This window comes from Canis lupus, chromosome 25 (assembly GCF_003254725.2).
Source record: "Canis lupus dingo isolate Sandy chromosome 25, ASM325472v2, whole genome shotgun sequence".
Classification (NCBI taxonomy): domain Eukaryota; kingdom Metazoa; phylum Chordata; class Mammalia; order Carnivora; family Canidae; genus Canis; species Canis lupus.
This window is the reverse complement of record NC_064267.1, coordinates 35,318,796-35,345,244: the sequence shown is the minus strand read 5'-3', so window position 1 is coordinate 35,345,244 and position 26,449 is coordinate 35,318,796. Positions and strand designations below refer to the sequence as shown.

The window sequence follows — 26,449 nt, the reverse complement described above, 5'->3', positions numbered from 1 at the left end:
GTGGTCTCTGATTTTATATGTGCTCTCTTATTTTTCATCTCTGTCCTTTTACTTTACTTTCTGAAAGATTTTATTTTCCAACCCTCTGATAGAATATTTTATCTCTACTATCATATTTTTATTTTCTAAGATCTCTTTTTTATGTTCTTTGGACTTTTTTTTTTTAGAGCATCCTGTTCTTATTCCACAGTTGCAGTATATTTTCCTGTCTCTTTGGTGAGCTTAATATTCTCCCCATCTTATCTCTTTTTTTCTTTTTCTTCATGTTTCCTTCTCCCTGCACAACTCATTTGTTCCAGGTTGCTTTTTGTGTGCTTATTTAGATTGCTATTGCTAAGAGATAAGATGAGGCATATTAAAACTTGCAAAGGATTATTTGGGTAAAAATTAATTAGAATCAAGCAGCGTCCAATCTAGCAGACAGAAAGGAGCTCCAAGTTGCTGCACAAAATGAAACACAAGAAGGAAGTGGGAACAAGGAAATCATACGAGGAAAAAAATGGGTTGGTTATTGCAAAGTTACTTTCCTTTAGGGTATGGCAGGGGTCTGTCAGGCAGATTACCTTACTGGTGCTGATCAGGTGATTCCTGATTGACATGGTTTAGAATTCCATTCCTGGGCGAGTCAACCTTTAGTAATGTCTCAGTTTGGTGACATGGGGCTTAGCATAAACAACTCCATTCTGTGCCTGTTATCTTGTTCTAAACACTGTCTTCCATGTTAAAGACCTTCTTTAGATTTCTAGTAATCCTTTGTTATTTGCTCATAATCAAGATTAGGAGACAACAAAACTGATTGGAGAGCTCTTAAGTGTGGGAGTGAGACTTGTTTGCTTAGCATCACAGTAGGGTCATCTGACTATCATTTGTTGGGTAATCCCCATATCAGTGATCTTTAAGTATTGCATTTCCCAGGGGAGTATCTTCCAAATTCCTGCTACAGAGTACTGTCCCGGACCTTGGCATTTCTGGGTAGAAGGAACCAAGTAGGGAAAGACTGTGCACCATTTGATGTCTTTTTGGCTGTGTAATTGACCTGTTAGCTATGTGGTACCCATATGCTTTTGAATGGTTTAGTATCTTCCATTCCAGAGAAAGAGGAACAGTCATTTAGAAGCATGGAGTGAGGGAAAATATCTAGAATCTAACTTTACTTTTTTTTTCCTTTTAAGATTTTATTTATTTATTCATGAGAGACATAGAGAGATGTAGAGACACAGACAGGGAGAAGCATGCTCCTCGCAGGGAGCCCAATGCCGGACTCAGTCACCAGACCAGGCAGGCATCATGTCCTGAGCCAAAGGCAGACACCCAGCCACTGAGCCACCCAGGCATCCCTAGAATCTAACCTTTCAAAAATATTTTCACCCGGGGATCCCTGGGTGGCGCAGCGGTTTAGCGCCTGCCTTTGGCCCAGGGCGCGATCCTGGAGACCCGGGATCGAATCCCACGTCGGGCTCCCAGTGCATGGAGCCTGCTTCTCCCTCTGCCTGTGTCTCTGCCTCTCTCTCTCTCTCTGTGACTATCATAAATAAATAAAAAATTAAATAAAAAAAATATTTTCACCCTGTTCTTCCTTGCTTTGGCCACCCCACCTCATCTTAACATCTGAGCATGGAGTGTATAAATCATGTTGGTTTTCAGATCTCACTGGCAAGGGATTTGGCTTTCTTGAGTCAGTTAAAGTCAGTGCCCACTGATTTTACTGTATCCCAAAATTTTCTTGCTATTTGTCTCCTCTCCTGTCTTCCCCATCCATGTGGGATTATGACTTTTAAAAATCCCAGTAATGTTGTTTTAGTTGGGCTTTGGGAGTAGGGAACAAAATTAGATGTTTGGTCAATCTGCCATTTTAACCCAAGATCCCTTTAGAAGCCTATAAAAGTTAGACTTAACCATTTATACAAGACATTTTTATGAAACTCCTATTATGTTTCAGACACTATGCACACTTTTATCTTTTCCTCTAGTGTGTTCATTACTACTCATTAATTAAAACTATAATGCGTAAATAATATAAATGCAGTTTCAGCAAATGTTTGAGTCAATTGTGCAAAAATGCTAGTGTTCTAAATGTTAATATGGAAGTTCTAGAAGTTCATAAATCCCTCTGTTTGAGATAAATGCCCTTAACAGTGGCAGTGTAGTTCTCTTTCTATGGGAAAACGTGTACTGAATACCACCTAATGTGCCAGAAATACAGTCACTGGTCCTCATTATTCATGGTGGTTCTGTTGTGTGAGTCACCAAGAACTGAATTAGGAAATACTAGAATGTTGCTCCTAGAGGATATACAAAGTTAGGTTCCTGCAGACCTCTGGTCACAGTATTTTCATTAGCCAGTCAACCTGTAACCTTGGCTTTTTTTGGTTTTTGTTCAAAGACATCATATTTAATATGTCTGAGTGAAGCTTATCTGACACATGTATTTTCACACAGCCTTCTTGGCTTTGGAACACTAACCAGCACTTCAGCACTATACTTGAGCCATTTTAAACGACAAAATCAAAAGTGTCAGCTATACTTTAAAATTTTTAATAAAATACTTTTCTCAAAAGAAAAATAAATGGCAAAAATAAACAATAAAAAGCACAAAACTATGAAAAGCATCACATTAAATAAACCAAAAAGATACTTATACTTGTTCACTATATGAGAGCTGAATGTTGCACCTCAGCTGGAATATGTATCAAATGACTCAGATTTTTCGCCATTCTGAGTATGCCTGTGAATGACCACAAAATTGCCACAAGTATTGATTTTGAGGTTACAAATAAATTTTAGCAAGTCGGTAGCACAAATTTGGAATCCACAAATAATGACGATTACTTGTATATCATATCCCCGATCCCCCTACCTACCTCTATAGGAAGGGCATTTATAACCCCTCAAGAAGAAACAGTGCAGCTTTTATATGCATTTATCCCTGTGCTTCGAAAATGTTTTTTATTTTTTAAAGATTTTATCTGTAAGTAATTGCTACACCCAACATGGGCTTGAACTTACAATCCTGAGATCAAAACTCACATGCTTTACTCACTGAACCAACCAGGCACCCCCAGAGTTTTTAATAGCCAGTGTAATTGATAATGGCCAGTAATAGACTCAGTCATTAACAGTTTACATATAATACCTTACTGACTTTTCCAGCTTCATGTAGTATTTCTATTTAAAAGAAATAAAAACTAGTTTGAAAGATATGAGTAACTTATTCAACTCACTAGTACGTAGAGGAGTGAGGATTTGTCTGACGTGTAAAGTCTTAGTCATTACATGGCACTGTGACCCTCCAAACAGGATCCTTGTTCTGCTAGGTCACTCAAGTTGTTTGTGAGTAAAGCTCCCATGCTGTTTTAAGAGGGATGTATGGGAGTGTTGCCAATTTTTTTTTAAGTGTAATTCTCTCCTTAAGAAAATTTGTCTTGTTTTCACGATTATCTTAATTTTAATATTTGCTTTTAAATCCAATTTCTTTATTTAATCGAAAGAGGAAGAATAGTATATTATAATCACAGGATTTTGGAGCTGAGAGTGTCTTTTTTTTTTTTTTTTTTTTTAAGATTTTATTTATTTATTCATGAGAGACCCACAGAGAGACAGAGACGTAGAGGAAGAAGCAGATTCCTCCCAGGGAGCCTAATGTGGGACTCGATCCCTGAACTGGGATCACGCCCTGAGCTGAAGGTAAATGCTCAGCCGCTAAGCCACCCAGGCGTCCCGAGAGTATCTTTAAAATAATATAATAAAATCCACTTGTTTTACACATGAACAGACTGAAGCTTCAGGAAATTAACTTGCCCAAAGTCACACAGTTAATTACTAAGACCAGAATCCAAATTGCTTTAACTCTCAATCTGTCTCTTCTCTGTGCCTGTTTTATGTAGCCCCTGTACTCAAAAGATTGTTTGAAACAGATTCAGAAAAAAGTTGTTACCCAAAGTTAAGCCCAAATCTACTGTGGTATGCTCACTACTTTTTACCCTTGAGATCCTTGAGTGAGCCACTGATAGGAGACAAAACTACATTAGAGCTCAGGGAAAAGGCATTCAGAGGCTTGCAGGAACTGAAGTGAACTACAGAGAACCTGCCTGAGGCAAGTGTCATCTGATTAGTGACACTTGAAAATGCAGCCCAGTGTTATCAGATCTTTGAATTTTTCATAGGAAGCTTAAAAAACAGATATTATGAAATACCAGCAACTATGTCTAACTTTAAAACCACGCTGTAAGACAACAAAAATGTCCATCAGCTGGTTTGAAGCTACCACTAGTTTGAAACCTGTACTTTAGAGAATTCTGCTTACACTGCAACTTTCATTCCTCTGCGCTGTGACTATGAGAAAGAACCAAAACCAGAGTTTAGTGACATGCTGAATGAAAACACTTGAGTGAGGTTTATAAGTCAATAAGCCATTAAGTGACCAGGCACAGTCTGTTTACTTCTTGAAATAACTTGTTTACATGTGTTTTTGCTGCCTATTACCCACAAGGCAAAGATCTTACATGTTTATTACAAGTTCGAATTGATTCGTATTTTGAGGCTAAGTGTAGAATTCTGCAGTCTCATATGTTAGCAGACTTACTGTCCTTATCTAATGCATGCAAAGCTCTGGCATAGTATTATCACTTGCTGAAAATACGTATTTTATCTTGTTTTACGGCAGTAGACATTACACAGCATCTGCAACCAAAAAGTTTTACTCAACCTCTTAGTACTCTCAGACATAGAACGTCTCCAGAAGCATCCAAAAGCCTTACCTTATTTATTTGTTGAGAAAATGATGGAAGTTATGGTTCTAAAAGCATGAATTGATATAAAAGTACAGCATTCCAAAACTAAAGAGTACCTGCCAGTTATGATGAACTTCTTTTCCATTAATATCAGAAAGAAATATATGAGATAAATACCTGGAGAATTACAACTGTGGCATTCAACAGTTTTTTTAAAGCTTCTCATTGAAGTATAACATACAGAAAAATATACAAATTATACAGTTCAATGGATTTTCTCAAAATGAGCATGCCTGTGTAATGAGCACCAGATCAAGAAATGAAATATTTATCCATACTACGGTTGATGGACATTTGGATGTCCATTTAGAAATGATAACATTTAGTGCTGCCTGAACATTCTTGTATGTGAGTTTTTGTTTGATTGGTTTGTTGTTGTTGTTCTGGTAGATTTAGCACAAATCCCTTTTAAATGTATTCACAGGAGTGTGATAGCTAGGTCTTAGGGTATCTGTTTTTTTGTTGTTGTTGTTGTTTTGTTTTTTGTTTTGTTTTTGGAAGAGCACAAGCAGGCGAGGGGTAGGGCAGCAGAGGGAAAGAGAAAAACAGACTTCTGGTGAGCAGAGAGCCCAATGGGGGGCTCGATCCCAGGACACCCTGAAGGCAGACAGTCAACCAACTGAGCATCCCAGGCACTTCATAGGGTATCCATATTTTGAGCTTTAATAGGGCCAATTTTCTAGTGTATTTGAACCAATTCAGGCTCCACTAGCAGAATATGAGTTCTTGTTTTCACATCCTAAGCAACACTAGATGTTGGCTTAGGATGTGAAAAAAGGGATCCCACCTTTTTGTTTTTTGAATTGGTTTTATGAATTCTGATTGGGAACAGAATTAGCTGTTAATTAGCAATATTACTAATTAGAAGAGTTTGTTTAGAAAGAGAAGGTAGCACAAATTTGTCCTTTAAAAAATATTATCTATATAGTTGTTGGGGTGTTTTCCTGCTTACAAGTAATATATGGTCGTAGTTAAACATTCAGAAGTTAGGGATGCCTGGGTGGCTCAGTGGTTGAGCATCTGCCTTCATCTCAGGGCATCATCCCCAGTCCAAGTATCGAGTCCCGCATCGGGCTCCCTGCATGGAGCCTGCTTCTCCCTCTGCCTTTGTCTCTGCCTCTCTCTCTCTCTGTCTCTCATGAATAAATAAATAAAGTCTTTTTAAAAAAATTCAGAAGTTACAGAAATATGTAACATAGAAGTTGACAGTTTTTCATAATCTCACCTCCCAGAGATGATTGGTTTGTTCATATCCCTCCAGATTTTCTTCTGTGAATTTGCTAACATACACAAATGATACACTCTACATAGAGCTTTGCCATTTGCTTTTTTAATGTAACAACTGTTGTTACTGGATCTTTAGGAGTTTTAAAAGATTATCTATGATAATGGGTACACATTATTGACAAGAATGCCTAATTGAATAGATAAGTAATAATATGTAATTAGTATATTTTATTAATCTTATAGATCTTTAAAATGGTTCACCTGGCACTTTCAGTATGCCTTTTTAATTTACTTAAGACAGTATTTTCCTAGTACCCAGGAAAGTTCTAACTAAAGATGTAAATTAATGTAGTTTATGAGAAGTTGGAAGTGGCTTGATTTTTTTTTTCTTTTTCTTTTCTTTTTTTTTTTTCTTTTTTGTATATTTAAGGCATCATAATCATGAAAATTCAGATACTGATTTGGTAAATCAGTTCTATATTTTTCATGAGAAGTTCTCTGGACTGAGTCTGCGCTTTACACTTTGTAATAGGATGGTGGCTTATCATTTCAGGTGGTACTGGTGGCTGTCAGGTTAAAGATGTGCTCTACAGAAAACCTACAGATCTGACTAGTCAGATCTTTGTTTTCTGTTCAGTACTCAACATTATTGGGAAGGTCATCATATCCTTCCTAAAATTGACTGTTCTAGTCTGTGATTGGAAATCTCCAAGTAAAAATTTCTTTAAGCAATGAGGTTAATTTAAAAGAATATACTGGTAGGCTTTTTAAAAAAGCAATATTTTGCAAATTAAAATAAATTCCAAAGTATTGTGCATCTAATCCACAAACAGTCTTCATTCTCCTCTAATCTAAAGGAAACTCTTCAGGTAATCATTATATTTTAAGAGGTCTGTAGTCCCAGTTGGTTGCACTTTATATTGAAATGAGACCAAAGGAGTTTCATTTTCCCTATTCAAGTTTAAAAGACTGGATAAAACAATATTGTTTCTCAATATTAGTGAAGATACTTTTCTTTCAATACCTTCATCTTAACTATCTCTGCTGAAATCAGTGTGGTCTACATTTGGGGGGTTCATCTTATATTTCTTGTACTAAAGCAGTACTTTACTAGTGGAAGATCGCCTTTCAGTTTCATGAAGTATTTCACCCAAATGTGCTTTTCTGTTCCAGTGGGACCAGATGGAAGTTTCTTTGTGGATTATACATTTGACAATCTCAGGAATAGAAAATAGGCAGTCATTCTTCTCTGGAGGCTTTTCTGGCATCATGTTATAGTTGTCCTCAGTATGAACTGGTAGATGGGAGAAGGTTTAATACAGGTGTTACTGTGCAAAGGCGAAAATGCTGTTATATGTTGTTGCTATCCTAAATGTGAAGTACTACTTTTAAAAGCTAATCAAATAATTGTAGGATAAAGTGTTTTATTCAGGGTCCCCAAAAAAAGGTGATTCAGTATAATGTTAGATTTGCTTTGTAAACATTAGGATCCAGAAGGGCATAAAGATAAATGTGTCATTCTCCCTCATTCCATGGGTAGCATGGGTAACCCAAATAAAATAACCCTGTGGTTTTAGATGTTTTCACTAATTGTTTAGGAAAACAAAATTGTTCCCAATTCATTCTGGAAACACAGATACAAGGCTATAGATCTTCAAACTGTTTGTGTAAATGGTCAAATTACTTTTTTTTTTTTTTTTTTACACAGACTTGTTTCTTGAGCTGAGAACTCACTAACAGACTTACTCTGCAGTATGCTTTTGTCTGCTGAATTAAAACATCAAAAAACAACCACCGAGAAAACCCATCATAACCTATGTGTAGGTTTTTAGCAGTAAGAAGCTACTAGTGACAGATGCCTAGCCATTGTCTTGTGAACAACTTTGTTGTAATAAACATAAACAAGACATGCACACATGAGAGTGCTACTCTCTGATGAGAGTAGCACATCTCATCTACTCTTGATCAGACTTTAAGGAGAGTCATTATACCTTAAGCAGCATGACTATGTACAGAATGTCTGAGCTATTGGAAAGCTCCAAGTGTGTGGTGGCTGTGGAGTTACGAGGTGGCTACTGCTCCCTAATACCGAATACCAGGTTTTATAACTATTTTCAGTTTTAGTTAGGGTGACTTTCTGCTGATGGCTTCAGCGTTAGCCTTCTTTTTTTTTTTCCTTTTTTTTTTTTTAAAGATTTTATTTATTCATTTAACAGAGCACAAGCAGGGGGGAACAGGAGGCCTAGGGAGAGAGAGAAGCAGACTCCCTGTGGAGCAGGGTGTCTGATTCGGGGCTTGATCCCAGGACCTGACCCAAAGGGTAGACACTTAACCAACTGAACACCCAGATGCCCTGCTTTTTTTTTTTTTTTTTTTTTTTTTTTTAAGATTTTATTTTTAAGTAATCTCTACACCCAGCTTGGAGCTCGAACTCACAATCCCTCCCCCAAGAGTCACATGTGCTACTGACTGAGTCAGCCAGGTGCCCTGTGTAAATCATTTTTTTCCTTTTTTTTTTTTTTTAAAGTGAATCATTTAATGGGGGGTGGGGGTGGGGGACCAGCCTGCTAGGTTGAAACAGAACTTTGCAAAGGAAATTTAATCCCTTGCTTAGGAACGTGGGGATTTAAAATTAAACCTATTCATTTGTCAGTAGGGTCATGGACCAATATTGCAAGCATATTGCTTTCACTGCTGTTTACGGAATGAATATATGTAATGAATTTGCCTTATCCTCTCTATTCCTTGTGTTTATAAGCTTGTGAAAAAATCAGGTACTACTTATGCAACTTCACTGAGATTTGACTTTGCAAGTACAATTTCCTCTGCGCTTTTAAATTCAAGAAGGTATTAAATGAGATTCCTGAAAGTCAGAGAGGAACAAATTAAACCTAAGGCTAATCTGAATCCCAAGATATTTTGAAGGCTGGTGGGTTGGTTTTGTTTTGGAGGTAGAGGTTGTTGTGTCTGATGTTGGGGAGCTCTGAAGTGAGACTTGCTGATCAAGTATTTGTCAGTGTCAGTATTTGTCTTTCATGTTTCTTTTAGGTTAATGTTTGAAATTTATTAATCAGGTTGAGTAAAATAGGTACCTGCCCTAAGGGCTTTCCTGCTTAGTGGAAAAGCTGTGATTTATAAAGTAACACCATAATGAAATAAAGTGATCACAAAAAGCCTTGGGCAGAGAGGCTTTGTAAGCAATTGTAGACTATTTACCCAGGTCAGTTTGTTTAATTATTATTATTCTTGCTGTTCCCATCAGAATTGTCATTTCTAATAGTAGGATCCCTCAAAATGTTTAAACCAAATCTTGCTACTGTAGAAAATAGGCTCATATTTCTTCTTAAAGTCCAAACCGTTTCTTTAAAGACTAACAGATGTTTGCCCTCCTCTTCAGTCAGTGAAAGGTGACAGTTAAGTGAACTCTTACTGGTTTCTTTCCTCTTTGCTTTTCAACACCACGTTTAGTGGAAGTAGATTTGTATCCCTTTGGGTTTTTGACTGAAGCACACACCCATCTCCTTCCTGCCTCCCTGGAACTGGTTCAAGATTTGGAGAGAAGGGTTTGTTTGGGGGCGTTTCCTTGGTCTTATCTCTGTCTGAGCATATGCTAGGGTTGAATTTATTTTGACCCTTCCACTTTAAATTTGGAACCGAAGCAAGAGTTTAAAGTACGACAGGAGAAGAGTCTGCTGAACTTTAAACATGAGGGATCCAGGGAGGAAGGTGCGTACATGCATTCAGAAGCCTTCTCATAGAGGTTGGCCATCTTTATTCGAATACATAATTTTAAGCTGATAACTACTAGGCAAAGGGAAATATTTAAAACTACATTAAGATATATGTGATGCTTATATTGTGTGCTTATGTGCTTAATTTTACAACAATGCCTCCAGTATTGAGTTTTGAAATTGATAGCAGAAAAAGTCAATTCTGAGTTTTTATTTGAAAATCTTTTAGGAGGATGAGTATTTATAAGGAAAAATGAATATATCATCTGTGACTGATCTCCAGTGGAATGACTACAAAAGTATAGATGTTTTAGGCATTTCATCATTTTGTCTTCTAAAGCATAAAATTTAAGAAGCTATAAATGGTTATTATTAGATAAGATCACCCATGTTCTCCTCAGAGTTGAGAAACAAGTATCTCTCCATTGCTTATTACTTACCTTTGTCTAGTGGTTTTGTGCATGGTACTTTGAGTGGGCTGGACTGATTTCTTCCTTGACTGATCTTTTCCAGAGCCTGGCCCAACTAGAGAATCTGTGCAAACAGCTTTATGAGACAACAGACACAACCACTCGACTCCAGGCAGAGAAAGCCTTGGTTGAATTCACCAACAGCCCTGATTGCCTGAGCAAGTGCCAGCTACTCCTCGAAAGAGGAAGTGTACGTAAGATTTGAAGAATCCTGAAGGAGAAGAAAAGTTTAGGAAAGTGTATTCAAAGTTTAAGGGTGAATTGGGATAGCTTGTGTTCTATAACCCTTCTAGGTGCCTCTGACTTCTTAATTTCACCTTTAAAAAGCACCATAGCTAGCCACCAGGTTGACAGTGAAAGGACACACAGCCTCATCAGGAAAATCTCATTGAATATATATTTTATTCTGTCATTTTTCATCTTGAATCAAATTTCTGGGACTTTTTTCTGTTTCTCACAATTAAGTACCGCTTCATATCCTTTACTGACAAGACAGAGCTGTATATGAATGATCCTTCCTACCCACATAGCCCATGTCACTGTGCAAGCACCCCAGTGGTCTCTGAGGCCTCCTGTATACCACAGCTGCTGCTTATTGCCTTGCAGGCATGAGGAGTGGGGAGGAATCCACAATGAAAACCACAAGTCATTGTTTTAAAAATGGAATCAGAACCTCTTGGAGCTAAAAATGGCAGTGTAGTGATCAATGTAATGCTGTCAGTGAGACATAGTTTGATTCAATTAGCATTTGGGGCAAGAGGGAGGTCTTAGAAAGGCTAAGTAAGAGTCCAACCAGGGCATCCTGAAAGGGCCCTGAAAGAGTCAGAATCCCAACTAGACTAGCAGCTAGCATTCTGCTTAAGACGGGAAGGATATGTGGAAAGAACAAAAGCAGTTTAATTTGTTTTGAAGGTAAAATTCTGGATGACTTCATGTTTGAATTTTCATTGACAGTGTTACAGTATTTGTTCAGTTGGCTAAAAATTACCCTTCAGTAGCTAAGAGAGCTAACTCTTTTTCCAAGCATAGGAAGGTTACAGAGTCCTGGTCAGAGACTATATAGTGCTCTGTTCCATTTTTGCATGTAGTATGTTATGTATTTCTTTCCAGTCCCTTAATCTTAGGATTGACCCACTTATATTTGTATATTTTGTGCTAAAGGTCAAGCATAACCAGCTCTTCCAGGTGACTTCCACTGGAGCCATACAGTATCATCTCTGACACTGTTAATTCCAGATCTTCATGTTGACAGTCAGTAAATAAAACAAGCTGCAATAAAACAGGATTGGTGTGGTACTAAAAACAGTTATAGTGGATTCTTCCTTCTAATCTCTATTGATTTAGCAGATTTATGGAAACTATGTATAAAAACCACCTAGACGTTGTATAGTGTATAGTTACAGTTGTATGTTGTATTCTATAAAGTAGCCTCTTGCATTATTAGTGTTTGACACACCTGCTCTAATCAGTTTAAACCATATTCAGGGGTATTGAAAAAAAACATGTCGAAGTCACTTCATAGATTTTGTTTAAGCATAAATTTTTGTTTGTAACTGGTGGTATTATGCAGTGCCTGTGGATAGCCTAGTGTTTTAAGGATTTTTAATGTTATAGGAAATTGTCCTTGACCTTTGATTAAATTATTTTTAGTGGGTCTGAGTCTGTCCCTGTTATAGGACGTTATCATAATAGAAACATGTGGAAGAATTCGCACATGGCTCTTTTTTATACATTATGGTCAGTTGGAATGCTCTGATTCTCCATAAGTTTAAAACTCATAAAATCCACATGGGAGAATGTGCTAATACTGTACTCTTGCATATAGGGCATGATTTTTCTTTCTCATAAATGTTATAAATTTACTTTAAAACTAGCATATACATCTCGCAAAACTGGATCTGATTGATAGCCATGTTGATGTAAAGATGTAGTTGCACAATGTAGTGGTTCCCTCTGACACTGCATTGTTTTTGTTTTTGTTTTAACTTTCTAATGGTATACTATAGGAATACTTTGAGTTGAAACTTTTTGAACATCACTGTAACAAGGCTTTTAACAGAAGATTACTTGGTTTAAATGAAAGAAGAGATCCATCTTCTAAAGATTTGTCTTCTTAATAACTCTCTGAAATGATCTTCTCTAGAGTGGGCCCCCTCTGAGTGATGCAGAATCTGCACTGGATTCAGTTCGATCAGGCCATTCACTTTATACTGTACCTTGTTCATTACTGAAATCAGCTCAGTGAACATATACTCTATGTGGGACTCATTTTTCCTTAGACCCTCTAAAATGCAGAGGATCAGATAGGGCAAAACTGATTAATATTTCTGGAATCTGAGCATAGATCTCCAAATAAAAAACCTCGTGACTGAGTAACTCAATAAAATTGAATTCTGAGTCCTTTTCCTCATCTTTCCACAGTCCTCTTACTCCCAGTTACTGGCAGCTACATGCCTTACAAAGCTTGTATCACGCACAAACAACCCTCTACCATTGGAGCAACGCATAGATATTCGTAAGTAGAGAATCTGTTTTCAAGAAATTGTATGTTTAATGATATGCTAGTAATAATTAAATGTATGTTTGATAATGTTCTGAAATTGGTAAGCATAAAAAATATATAGAATCTAGTTTTTTTCCTAGAATTTGGGGCTTTTGAAAGTATAGAGGATCTGATATAATTATTTTTAGATAAAGTCCTAAGTCATCCCATTTGTTAGGAGATTTCTTTCCTTTGGTCCCTACTACCACTATTAACTAAGAAAAATATTGTTAAGAATTTTGAATTCTGTACAAGCATGTTATTTAGCTATCTAGGAGTAGATTCACAGTTGCCATATTCCAGGGTCTTCATTGTGACAGGTATAAAATCCTGAATTAAAAAGCCTACCAGTCATAAATTCAAAGTCCCATTTCTCAGTTGCATTAAGAATTAAGAGAATATAACAGAAACAAGAATTATGGAGACTTAGGAGAAATGGTTATGTTTTTTTTTTCTTTTGTATCTCCAGTTACAACTCTTCTTAAAGCTACATTATGACTTGCACTTTCTTACTGTTAGATATATCACCATGTTAGAAAGCAGGGAGAAAAAAAATAATAGAAGAAAACTAAGGCAATCATGGGAAATAAGCTAAATTTACCATTTCCTGGATGTTTAATATATTTAAAGATGTGTGCCCTTCCCTGGCAGAGATTTCCAATTATGTGGATTTTTTTGTTTTGTAGGGAACTATGTGCTCAACTACCTTGCCACTCGGCCAAAATTGGCTACTTTTGTGACACAAGCACTTATTCAGTTATATGCCAGAATCACAAAACTGGGCTGGTTTGACTGTCAGAAGGATGACTATGTCTTCAGAAATGCAATCACAGACGTCACAAGGTTCTTACAGGTACGATGTGTATATGTGATGGAGTAGGAATGTGAGAAGCAACATGTATTTGCTTATATAGTGATCTACTTTTTTTTTTAAATTACACAAAATGGAATTATTTTATACATTCTCTTCTATGTCTTTTTTACCTTTAATGTTCCTTAGCTTTATATGTTTATATGTCAGCACAAACTCCATTTTTTCTAATGCCTATATACTATGCCAGTCTTAAAATACCATAACTTAATTAACTAATGTCTTATAGGTGGACCTTTAGTTTGGTTCTATACTTTGTTAAGTAGACACATCAGTGAATATCCTAAAATAATTACACCTGTCATACGTGGAATAAGTATGTGTTTCTACGGTGAATTCCTAGCCTTAGAATTATACGGTCAAAGGGATATGTGTATTTTTGGCTTTCAAAGATATTTCCAAATTATCTTCAAAAAAGTTGTGTCCTACAACAATTAAAAGAATGCTTGCCTAGTCCTCTGTACCTCCACCCTAGGAACTCAGCTGTTTATTTTTCCAATATTTAATAGGTAAAAAGAATTAGCATTTCAACATTTGAGTTATGAATGAGACAGAACAAATGTTCATGTTAATTTACACTTTTTTTTTTTTCTGTGAACTTCCTATTTACATCTTCTGTAAATCTAGTTTTTGGTCTCTTTGTGAATTGTATTACACATCTACTTATTGCTTAACTTAGATGTATTTTGCCAGTTTCTCTTTGTATAATGGGTGTGGTATGATGCCATGAGTATGTTTTAAATACAAAAGGTTTCAGTCTTGATGAAGTCAAAGTTAGCAGCCTTTCTGTGTAGCAGTTAACGTTTTATGTCCTGCAAAGCAACAGCCTTAAACTACCTTATCTGGGCGGTTTTAGTAGCTACACAGGATTCCACCATTTCCAAAGCGTGGCTGCAATTCCGTTGCTGAAACCTAGCTACACACACCAACCTGTACCTTACGTTGTTTTTACCAGGATAGTGTTGAATACTGCATCATTGGCGTCACAATTTTATCTCAGCTAACCAATGAAATTAATCAAGTAAGTGCTACAGCCTTCCTCATTGAAGTAAGTGCCATATTTTTTCTTAGTATTGGTGTTTTCTGCTATGTGTGGGATGATCTTTTTTGGCAGTTGTGTGCTTTTGCGGTAAGTGATTAATGCCCTTTGAAACAATAGTTCCATTGGGTTTTCCTCTGTAAGTGCAGCCTACCTCATTCTTAATGTCCTGGTCCTCTTCTGTCTCCAGAACATTTTATCCTCCACCAGCTCTCCTTGCTGGTATTAATGTTCATTGTGAGAGCTGAGAGCAGCTGTCCTAAGTCAAAACCTTAATGAATTACTGCTTTGCTAATCAAAGAGAATGCATCCAAAAAAGGGATCACAGAACTAGAACCAGAACCATTTGTGTGCCACTTCTGCTAAATACATTAGTATGTGTTTATAATCCTTTAAAACTCAATTCCTATATGCTATTATTAAAGACTTTTCTGGTGATCATTTTAGAATGCATAAAGCATTCTTCTTAATACCAAATAATTTTTTGAGTAGTCCTTGATGTCACAGGTTACTACAGAGGAAACACCAGTGGCTTTCTTTCGCTCTGGCTTTTTTTTTTTTTTTTTAGTCATTTACTTTTGTATCCAGCTAAAATTTCGTAATTATTGAACAGGCCCCTATTAATATTAGTTGTGACATCTCACCCTTCAGTCGCAAGCTGTGAATTACATTGGCATCACTGTTGCTATTGCGCATATTTATGCAGATCTGTATATTAACCCTGAGAAATTTTTACTATGAAGCAGTACTATTTTAAATGCATCAACCTCTGGCCATTTAAACTCTCTGTCACATGCGATCCCCACTATGGTCAGTAATATCAAAATAATAAAAGCTTGTACTTCTGAGTTGCTGATGTGTGGCAGGTGCTGTTCTAAGAAATTTACTGATAGCAGCTAATTTTATTCTCACAATAATCCAGGTTCCATCACCATCCCATTTTCTAGAGAAGGAACCTGAGGCACATAAAGGTCAATAATTTGCCTAAGGTATCACAGGTAGCAAGCAAGCATATCAGAATTTAAAGCCATATAGTCTTAGTACGGAGCCTGTACTCTTAACTAATTTACTATTGAACCATGTTACCTTTGTAATAGGAGAGTGTGCATGCTGTTAATGTTCTCCTCTTTGAAGCTTGTACCCCCCCCAAAATACACCAGTCTTGATATTTTGAACTCCAAAATTTTATTTGTCTTTCTTAATAAAACAATAGAAATATGTGTAATATATTTAATGTGTGTAGTTATTCTCTGTATTATGATCAGTGTAAATGATTATATATGGAATATGGTATATAATCTGGCAATGCCATATTATCCAAGACATTTATGGTAACACAGTGACACTGAAGCTAGAATTGGGAGGTATTTTGAACCTCTGCCAAACTTAGTTTTCTTTTAATTTTTTTTTTGGTCGTCAGATTTGAATCAGAAAGCTTATTTCTGTTATCCCTGTTTGAACTTCGAAATAAAATCAAGGGGAGGGGTGCCTGGCTGGCTCACTCAGAAGATCACCTGACTCTTGATCTCAGGGTCGTGAGTTTGAACCCCACGTTGGGTGTAGAGATTACTTAAATAAAGCCTTTAAAAAGAAAATCAGGGAGAGTCTATAACCTGATTGTCAGAAATCTTGCTGTATTCTTTAATGTGCCAACGGCAAATGAACCCCTTCTCAGATAAATTGATTGGTATATAGAAGAGATTTAAGCTTTTAGTAGGTGGTTGGTCTAAAAAACCCCCTGGTTATGGTTTGGTGCCTCCCTTTGGCCCAGGGTGCGATTCTGGAGTCCCGGGATCGAGTCCTGCATCAGGCTCCCGGTATGGAGCCTGCTTCCTCCTCCTGTGTCTCTGCCTCTCTCTCTCTGTCTGTGTCTATCATAAATAAATAAATAAATAAATATTTAAAAAAATAAAAATAAAAATTCCCTGGTAACCTTGAAACCCCTTTATATTCCACTTACCGAAGTGCCTGTATGTCAGGAACAGAGGGCATACTAAAGAAGTAAAAGAGCCTTTAACCACAAAAAACCTTAAAGTTTGGCTGAGAAGAGGGGAACAGAGGAAAAAGTGAGAGACCAATGCAGCCCTTCAATTAAGTGCTCACTTCTGGGGTAGAGACTATGTGTTGAAATAGGTTAGAGAAGGCAGAGGGTATTATGGACTATTGTCAGCATAAGTTCATGACTGTCGGTTAATGGCTGCTTTGGAAATGCTGTGGTAACTTTAGCCCTGGGTAGATTGTTTACCAAACCCAGTGCCACTGTCTATTTCTGAGACAACCCACAGTATAACATGTTAGTAATTATTAGCACTATCTGCCAGCAATTGGTTAAATTTTACCTCCCTAAGTGCAGAGGAAGTGAAAACTTGGCAGTAGAGATGCTTACCTCTTTTTCCATCTTCTGTCTGTAAGCTAGAGACATATCCTGGCTAGCTGTTAGCAGCTTATTATCCTTTGCATCCTCTCATTATACATCAGTTAACAGTGGTTTAAACATTAAAAATGTATTTTGTATGTAAGTTGATTTTATTAGAAATCCCACTTTATTTGAAGTCTACATGAAATATTTTTCTTTGCAATTAATTCTAAAACTTGGATTGGCTTATCTTTCTGCACAGGCCGACACCACCCATCCTTTAACCAAGCACAGAAAAATAGCCTCTTCTTTCCGAGATTCATCGTTATTTGATATCTTTACACTTTCCTGCAATTTACTAAAACAGGTGAGATTATAGGTTGGGCCCTGCTTCCCAGTCCCCTTTGAAAGGATGAGAATGTGTGAGGACCTGTTAAAGATCAGCTCTAAGCTGACCTCTCAAGAGTTGGTACAGCTCTCACCGTCTTTCACGAAACACTTGTCTCCAGGATGTGGAAGAAAGTGCCACACTGACCACAAACATTAGAGAGGGGATTGGAATCACCTTATTTCAGAACTGTTCCCCTAAGCAAAGTGCAGTAAGTGAACACGTATCCCAAAGAATCTAGTTTACCACAAAGTTTGGGATTTTGTTGTTTGCTTTTTTATACCCACATAAAATCTTCCTGCATGGAGGAAAGGCATGTTAGCTTTATGGTGTTTGGATTCTCAGAGCTCTAAAAGCAGGTTCAGACTGCATTGTTAGCATACTGAAACGGCTGGCTCCCCTGCCTCCTGCTGAGTTACAGGCAGCACATAAACAAGCAACATCTGTAAGGAAAAGTAGGTTTTGAATTTTTAACATCCATCTAGATTTCATAACCCGAAGGGGCAGACAGTTACCACATAAGGAAATTACCTGTTTTAAAACAGAAAATGGGTGCTGAGGTCCATTTATGGATGAGTTTAACTAGAAAGGAAATGCTCACCTATGTGTCGTGCACATTGATAGCAATCTGTAGGGTCCCTTGTCCCCATAGAAAGCTAAATGAGGTTAGCTTCTGGCTGTCTCTTCATTTTGGGTTGTCTATTTGGTTTGGTTTGTTGTGGGGTTTATTCTTAGTCTCATTTTCCATTATGCTTCGAGTTTTAGAAGCAAGTTTGGATTCTTTGTGTTGTCCCAGTTAACGATGTTCATTTTTTTCCTCAATTGCGTAGTTCTACCTCAGAACTCCCACAGTCCTCGAGTTGGGCAAGCTGCCTGGCAAAAAACTATTGAACCCTCTAAGGTGGGGAAGCTTTTGATAAAACTGTAGATTGACTCCTCCTGGCCGATACCATCAAAAATAATTAGCCAACTAGTCACTGAAGTCAAAGGCCCCATCTAGAACTAACTAGGATCTCATAGCGAATGGAGTACCCACCCATCCCATATTGCTTCAGAATCCCATGTGTCCACTATGTGTACAACATGTAAAGAATACATGTCAAAAGGAAGATTTCTTTAAATACCAATTTTATGTTTTTACAGTAAATAAGAAGCTAGGATTTTCATAGTGACGTTAAGGTGACACAAGTGCAGCATCTTTTGCAGGGGAAACATCATTTTGTTGAGTTGAAATACTGTCCTCCTTTTCTGGCTTAACAGCCTTCTCAGGAGTCTGGCAGCCAGTTGGAAGAGAGGAGTGATTGTTTGGGCCTCATTATGTGGTAATTTTTACAGGCTTCAGGAAAGAATCTAAACTTGAATGATGAAAGTCAGCATGGCTTGCTCATGCAACTGCTCAAACTCACTCATAACTGCCTAAACTTTGATTTCATCGGCACTTCTACTGATGAGTCCTCAGATGACCTGTGCACAGTACAGATTCCCACCAGCTGGAGATCAGGTAATAGCACTGTGCCACCTAGAATAAACTGCTGCCCAGCCCTACATAACGTCTGCAAGACAATCTGAAGAACCCCTGACAGTCCCTTGCTGGCTTTTAGAGGAAACTTAGAAGGTCAGCATCTGTCTTGAAAAAGGGAGATAGAGAGTGTTGGATGAATCTTACAGATCCCTCAGCTTGGGAGAACTTTGAATTACTGGGTTACTCACAGATGTGAGTTTGACCTTCTCACATTCATCACCTATAGACTTCTGTGATCTTACTCATTTCAGGTCACTTCTAGATTTAAACATAAAATCGGAGAAAAGAACTTGTTTTTGTGTTCTTCAGGATCAAACTTCTTCCTTTAAACACATTCCTGATTGTCTTAAGTTCTCTGAGAATCATAAGAATGAATCTGCTCCTTAGAGGAGCTAAAACCTAGTACTTTAAAAAATGAGAAAACAGGAAAAACAAAGAGCCCCTTTTAGCTTATCAGTTTGAAAGGAAATAAACACTGAGAAAAGCAGAGGATGTGCCCCCTAATACATAGTGCTGTAAGTATGCCGCTAGCAATGAGCAAACGCACTCAGTAATGACTCCTTTGTCTCTTTTCAGCATTCTTAGATTCTTCAACTCTGCAGCTGTTTTTTGACCTGTATCATTCCATCCCTCCTTCATTTTCACCTCTGGTGAGTCAGGCCCACAGTTTACAAAGCTAACCTACTACTAGAAAGTAGCAATGGTGAATGAGCCTTACGCTCCTTCATTTTGTTGTACCAAATCACACAAGTAAAGCATGTGATACTAGGAATACTAGGGTTAGTTATCTAGCCTTTTGTGGTAAAGCTCGTGGCCTAAAAATTCTTGCAGTAAAGTCTTAATTCTCTTTATAAATTTTTCCCGCTAAAGACAAATTGCTGCAGATGTCAAGGCTCTTTTGGTCTCATCTTGAATCTGACTTTATACTGTACTGTTTGAGAACAGCCACAGGCTACAGTAGAGGAGGTTCAGCTTGTATTATCTAATTAAAAATTATCCTGCCCACAATTTTTGAATATCCTTCAGGCATGTATTACATGAGTGCTAACTGGAAACTGTAAGGGGAAGGCACATTTGTATACTATCCTGTATAACATTCGAGAGCTCTTAGAATGATGTATTTCTCCTTTAAAACAGTAATTACCATCCTCAAATCTCAGAGTTCATCCAGGTCCTGAAAGACACCGGCCTAGTATTTCAGATTGGTATAAAATGCTACTGTACGAAACACAAACAAAACAGTAAAGTAATGGGTGTTTTGCTTAGTTCTGTTTTCCTGGTTATTATGGTACTTTTCCAAATGTAGACCTTAGCACTAGTAGAAACATGAATTCAATATTGTTTGTATCATTAGGTTTACTTCAGGAAAAGGTAGCTCACTCAAGAGAGGTAGTGTGTGAAAGGCCAATTGGTAAAGATGTGGGCAACACTAAGGGAATCCGACAAGGAGTGGTGAGGTGAGGTACACCCTCTAGGGGGTTGCAGTAGTGGGGAGCCCTAGTGGGCAAGAAGAGGAAACGCTGGAAAGAGCTGAAGCTGTGATTTGGTGACAGCTGGGAGGGGACACTGCCAGTCATGGCCCAGCCAGGGGTCCAGAAGGGATGCCTCTTTTCTTCCTGCCTTTAATCTCTCCCCAGTACTTTGCAGTGATTGAAGCCTACTAGAGGCAAGAGGGCAGCGGAGCTCTGGCCACTTACTGGTGGGCAGAAGTCAGCCTCCCAGGGAACAGAGCAATCTGGAGAATGATAGAAGATAGATCTGGAGGGGCAAACAATATTAATATCTAACACAGTGGGGAAAGGGTAAAATGTTTTCAGTGTAAAGCCTATTCTTTTTCAGGACACAGATCTAATTCGGTTATTTCATTATGGCAAAACCTGATTAGCCAAAAGTCTTAATGAAGCAGGGAAAACTAAAACTTAAACTATGAACTGTATGGTATTTTCAAGCCTTAAATATATATATCTTAAGAACCAAAGAAGCCATTGGGTGGTCAAAGAATAATACTTAATTTCCAGACTATGAATTTAACTAGTTAGCATGGTAACTTGTATCTAATTATCTTTTTCTTTTCTTTCAATAAAGCTTTTTCAAGTATTGTTAGCTGCACCTTCCCTAATCTTTCTATATCATTATAATGGTAGCAGAGGTTGAAAGGATAGAGTTAGTGGCATATGTAAAGAAGAATATTATAGGAGGGGAGGGGGATAGTCTGGAGTAGCCATATCATCTTTTAATTAGTTGTGTTTGGGTTGTGCCTGCTTTTTAGGTATTATCCTGCTTAGTACAGATTGCCTCAGTCAGAAGATCCCTGTTTAACAATGCAGAGAGGGCCAAGTTTCTCTCACATCTTGTTGATGGTGTTAAACGAATACTGGAAAACCCACAGGTAAGAGTTTTGAGAATTTATTTTTATTTGAATACATATATAAATAATGTATGTTGTGCATGTGTATGTATGTAATTAGTATATGCCTTTCTGTTGGGTCAGAAGGAGATCCATCTAAAGGCCACACTTAACAGAAATCCTAGAGAGTCATTCTTCAGATTTAAGTGAATCTGTATCTGTAGACAGATTCTTGAGAGTGTTTACCCAAATGGGGAGCTTGTATCCTCTAGCATCAGAAATGCAGGAGTTGGGGGAAAGGATACTTTGACACGAGAAAATAAGGAGAAACCTAGTCATTTTTCTCCCAAGAAATTAAGAATCTAGAGTTTGGGTTTTGTTTTTGTTTCCTTTTTTTAATGTACATTATTTACCAAAGTGTATAGGGCTGCTTTTAGGTAAGAAGGGAGATATTCCCATTCCAGTATTCATTCCATAATTTGATTGCCCTTTTTGTGTTTTTCAGTCCCAAAGGTTCCGCCAACGCCTAGTTCTTTTAAAGTACTACTTCTCTACACTAGGAAATACCATATAAGCATTTCATTTTTAAATATACTCAGTTCTGTCCCTCTTGGTAATAATTCTTTTTTTAAATTGAAGTTCATTGACTCAGAATGTACATTAGTTTCAGATGTGTACAACGTAGTGAAACGATTCTCTATGTTATGCCATGCTTACAAGTGTAGCTCCCATCTGTCACCACAGAATCCTTTTACAGTATCATTGACTATATTCCCTGTGCTGTGCCTCATCCCCGTGACTTCTTCACTGCATAAGTGGGAAGCCTGTGTTTCCCACTCCCCTTCGTCCATTTTTGACCATGTCCCCAGTGCCTCCCCTCTAGCTACCCTCAGTTTGTTCTCTTTATTTATGGATCTGTCTCAGCTTTTTTTGTTTGTTTGTTCTTTTGTTTCATTTTTTAGATTCCACATATAAGTCCTATGGTATTTGTATTTCTTTAACTGACTTAGTTCACTTAGTATAATACCCCATAGGTCCATCCACTTAATCACAAGTGGCAAGATCTTGGTCTTTTTTATGGTTGAATAATATTACATTGTATGTATATGCATGTATGTAGGTATACACACACACACATACCACTTATTCTTTATTCATTTGTCTATAGTGGACACTTAGGTTGCTTCCATAGCTTGATTATTGTAAATAATGCCACAGGACACAGAGGGTTGCATATATCTTTTCAAATTACTGTTTTTGTTTTCTTTGGGTAGATAACCAATAGTGGAATTACTGGATCATACAGTATTTCGGATCATACAGTATTTCTATTTTTAATTTTATGAGGAACCTCCATACTGTCTGCCACGATGACTACACCAGTTTGCATTCGCACCAGCAGTGCACTTGTTCTTTCTTGTCTTTTGGGTCAAGTTTTTAGGTTTTTTTGTTTTGGGTTTTTGTTTTTGTTGTTGTTTTGCTTTGTTTTTTATGCCCCTATGTGGGCTCCCTGTTCAGCAAGGAGTCTGCTTCCCTCCCTCTGCCCCTCCTTGTGCTCATGTGTGTGCACATATACGCTCTCTCTCTTTCTCTCTCTCAAATAAATAAATAAAATCTTTTTAAAAAGAGGGATGCCTGGGTGGCTCAGCAGCTAAGCGCCTGCCTTCAGCCCAGGGCATGATCCTGGAGTTCCAGGATCGAGTCCCACATCGGGCTCTCTGCATGGAGCCTGCTTCTCTCTCTGCCTTTGTCTCTGCCTCTCTCTCTGTGTGTATCTCATGAATAAATAAATAAAATCTTTAAAGAAAAAGAGACGCCTGCATGCCTCAGTGGTGGAGTGTCTGCCTTTGGCTCAAGGCATGATCCCGGGATTCCAGGATCAAGTCCCACATCAGACTTCCTGCATGGGGATCCCTGGGTGGCACAGCGGTTTGGCGCCTGCCTTTGGCCCAGGGCGCAATCCTGGAGACCTGGGATCAAATCCCACGTCGGGCTCCTGGTGCATGGAGCCTGCTTCTCCCTCTGCCTGTGTCTCTGCCTCTCTCTGTCTCTCCCTGTGTGACTATCATAAATAAATAAAAATTTAAAAAAAAAAAAGAAGAAGAAGAAAAATAAGACTTCCTGCATGGAGCCTGCTTCTCCCTCTGCCTGTGTCTACCTCTCTTGTTCTCTGTGTCTCTCGTGAATAAATAAGTAAATAAAATCTTTAAAAAAAGAGAGAGTACATGCTCTAAAAAAGTAAATAATTTTTTTAAAAAAGTAATATGCTTTAGTGACTGAGCCAGACAGGTGCCGCAGTATTTCTGTCTTTTTAATAACTAGCTGTTCTGACAAGTTGTAAGGGGATATCTCATTGTGATTTTGATGATTAGTGATATTAAGCATATTTTCATGGGTCTGTTGGCCATCTGTATGTCCTCTATGGGAAAATGTCTCTTCAGATCCTCCCATCATGTTTTAGCCAGATTGTCAAGTTGCATGAGTTCTTTACGTATTTTGGATACTATCCCCTTATCAGATATATCCATTTGCAAATATCTTTTCCCATTCAGTAGGTTATCTTTTCATTTTGTTGATGGTTTCCTTCACTATGCAAAAGCTTTTTATTTTGGTATAGTCCCAATAGTTTATTTTTGCTTTTTGTTTGTCTTGCCTGAGGACACATATCCAAAGAAATGTTGCTGTGGCTGATGTCAAGGAGATGACTGCCTACTTTCTCTTCTAGGAATTTTATGGTTTCAAGTCTCAAGTTTAGGTCTTTAGTCCATTTTGAGTTTATTTTTCTGTATGATGTAAGGAAGTGGTCCAGTTCGGCTTTTTGCATGTTGCTGTCCAGTTTTCCCAACACCATTTATTGAAGACTGTTAAAAAAGCATTTATTCATTCAGCAAATATGTAGAGCACCTACTATGTGTTAGGGATATGGTAGTGAACAAAATAAAGTATGCTAATCAAGGAAGACCAACGTAAGAAGACAGTTAAATACGTTGGTATAATATGCAAACAAATCCAAAGTGTTTGATTATAAAGTAAATATATAAACATACTAGTATAAGATCTTTAAAACTTATTATAGCAATGATAATATAATGTAAATAAATTAAGTATTTGTGTAACTTTGCCACTGAATATAGTCTTATTTACTGATAAATTTGACAGATGTAGAAATGAAAATTTCATGATCTTTGATCAGTGGGAAGCAGACAGACCAGTCACATCCTCAGTTGTGCCTCTTTTCTATTATTAATCAGCTTTACAACTTTAGGCAAGTAATGTGATCCCTCTGGGCTTCCATTTCAGACTTTAAATTGAGGCTCCTAATTTCATCTCACAGGATGATTGATAAGAACAGATGAGATAATAGATGTGACCATCCCTTTTAAAAGTTACATCTTTAAAAATTGTTTTTAAACCATTCTATAGATGTATCTTTCTAAGTGAGGGCATGTAGCTCAGATTAAATGATTGTCCCCTCGTGCCATCCCAAATGTCATTCTGGAAGTATAGTGCATCACATTTTACATTTTATTTTCCTCCTGTGCTGTCACCAGAGTTTATCAGACCCAAACAATTACCATGAGTTTTGCAGACTACTGGCCCGATTGAAGAGTAACTATCAACTGGGAGAATTAGTAAAGGTGGAAAACTATCCTGAGGTCATCCGATTGATAGCTAACTTCACAGTGACCAGCCTACAGGTTTGTCTTTGATTGTTTGTCTCTCTTTACTACACATTGGAACCTCTTCTCTTGCTCATTGGTTTTAAACTTATAAGAATACAGGCATACCTCATTTTATTGCACTTCACAGATGATACTATGTTTTTTACAAGTTGAACATTTATGGCAACCCTGCATTGAGCAAGTATGTCGGTGCCATTTTTCCAACAGCACTTAATGTCTCTGTGTCACATTTTGGTAATTCTCATAATATTTCAGACTTTCTCCTGTTTGTTATAGTGATCTGTGACCAGTGATTACAACTGCCTGAAAGTTCAGATGATGGTTAGCATTTTTAGCAATAAGATATTTTTTAGTTAAGGTTATGTACATTTTTTTTAGACATAATGCTGTTGCACACTTACTAGATTGTAGTGTAAAACATAACTTTCTTATATGTGCTGGAAAACCAAAAAGTTCATTTGACTTGCTTTATAGCAGTGGTGTGGAATCAAACCCATAGTGGTATCTCCAAGATGTGCCTGTATTCCCTTTTCTTCCCCCAGGCAAAAATGAATATAAATTTAGGGCAACCCTGCAGAGTAGTTACTGCAGCCTGCTTGTTTGCCTAACAAAAGTGCAAGGAGTTTGGTTAGAGCAGCATGTGGGAGCTGCAAGGATAATATTTACATTATCACTCTAAAAAGGGAAGACTAGAACAGAGAGCCAGACAGAAGAATAAAGAGAAAGCTAGTGGCCTCTTTCATAGTCATGTAATATAGGACAGTGGTTCTCAAATTTTATGGCTTGCATCAAAATCATCTGAGGAGTTTGATGAAAAATACAGGTGCTGTGTTTTACCCCCATAATTTCTTGCTTCGGTAGGTCCAGGTGGATCCTTGGTGTCTCTGTGTCTAACAGGTTCTCCGGGTGATTCTCATGGATACTAATGTTTGAGAACCACTTACACAAGACTTTCCTTGTGGGAAGGCTTACACAACCAGCATAGAACAGCTCTTTTTATTAGATTGTTAATCTCTGAAATACTAATAAGCACATTACATGAGTTGTCATGCACAGAACAAAGCCCATAAACATTTATCCCTTTTTTTTTTCTTAAGTCAAGTAGAATGGGACTAATGTGTACAAAAAAATGAGAATATGCCTCCTACTCTTTTGATTTTCCTTAGCACTGGGAATTTGCCCCAAATAGTGTGCACTATCTCCTGAGCCTATGGCAGCGGCTGGCAGCCTCTGTGCCATACGTGAAAGCCACAGAGCCCCACATGCTGGAAACTTATACTCCTGAGGTCACCAAAGCCTATATCACGTCCCGTTTGGAATCTGTGCACATCATCCTGAGGTAAGGAAAATGAGACAGCCGCATGGTGTCAGACTTGACAGAGGTCAGACACCCAGTTGTCAAGAGCGCACTTGACTTGGGCCTCCTTGGAGCTGACTCCATATTAACGGCCATTTCCTCATGTCAGCCAAATAGCAGGTGGAG

The 26,449-nt window shown here is 37.7% G+C and overlaps 1 protein-coding gene across 1 annotated transcript in view; it reads left to right on the top strand.

The window, feature by feature from the left end:
• The first annotated feature begins 9,533 nt into the window (after positions 1-9,533).
• The window catches only part of XPO7 (exportin 7), a 40,407-nt gene continuing 23,491 nt past the window's right edge, over positions 9,534-26,449 (top strand). The window contains exons 1-11 of the mRNA XM_049100962.1: positions 9,534-9,743; positions 10,262-10,408; positions 12,640-12,733; positions 13,447-13,613; positions 14,587-14,679; positions 17,289-17,393; positions 18,750-18,915; positions 19,513-19,586; positions 21,206-21,325; positions 24,835-24,981; positions 26,133-26,305. Of these exons, the coding sequence (XP_048956919.1) occupies positions 9,723-9,743; positions 10,262-10,408; positions 12,640-12,733; positions 13,447-13,613; positions 14,587-14,679; positions 17,289-17,393; positions 18,750-18,915; positions 19,513-19,586; positions 21,206-21,325; positions 24,835-24,981; positions 26,133-26,305 (1,307 nt within the window). The 5' untranslated portion in view covers positions 9,534-9,722. The remainder of the gene's footprint in view (positions 9,744-10,261; positions 10,409-12,639; positions 12,734-13,446; positions 13,614-14,586; positions 14,680-17,288; positions 17,394-18,749; positions 18,916-19,512; positions 19,587-21,205; positions 21,326-24,834; positions 24,982-26,132; positions 26,306-26,449) is intronic.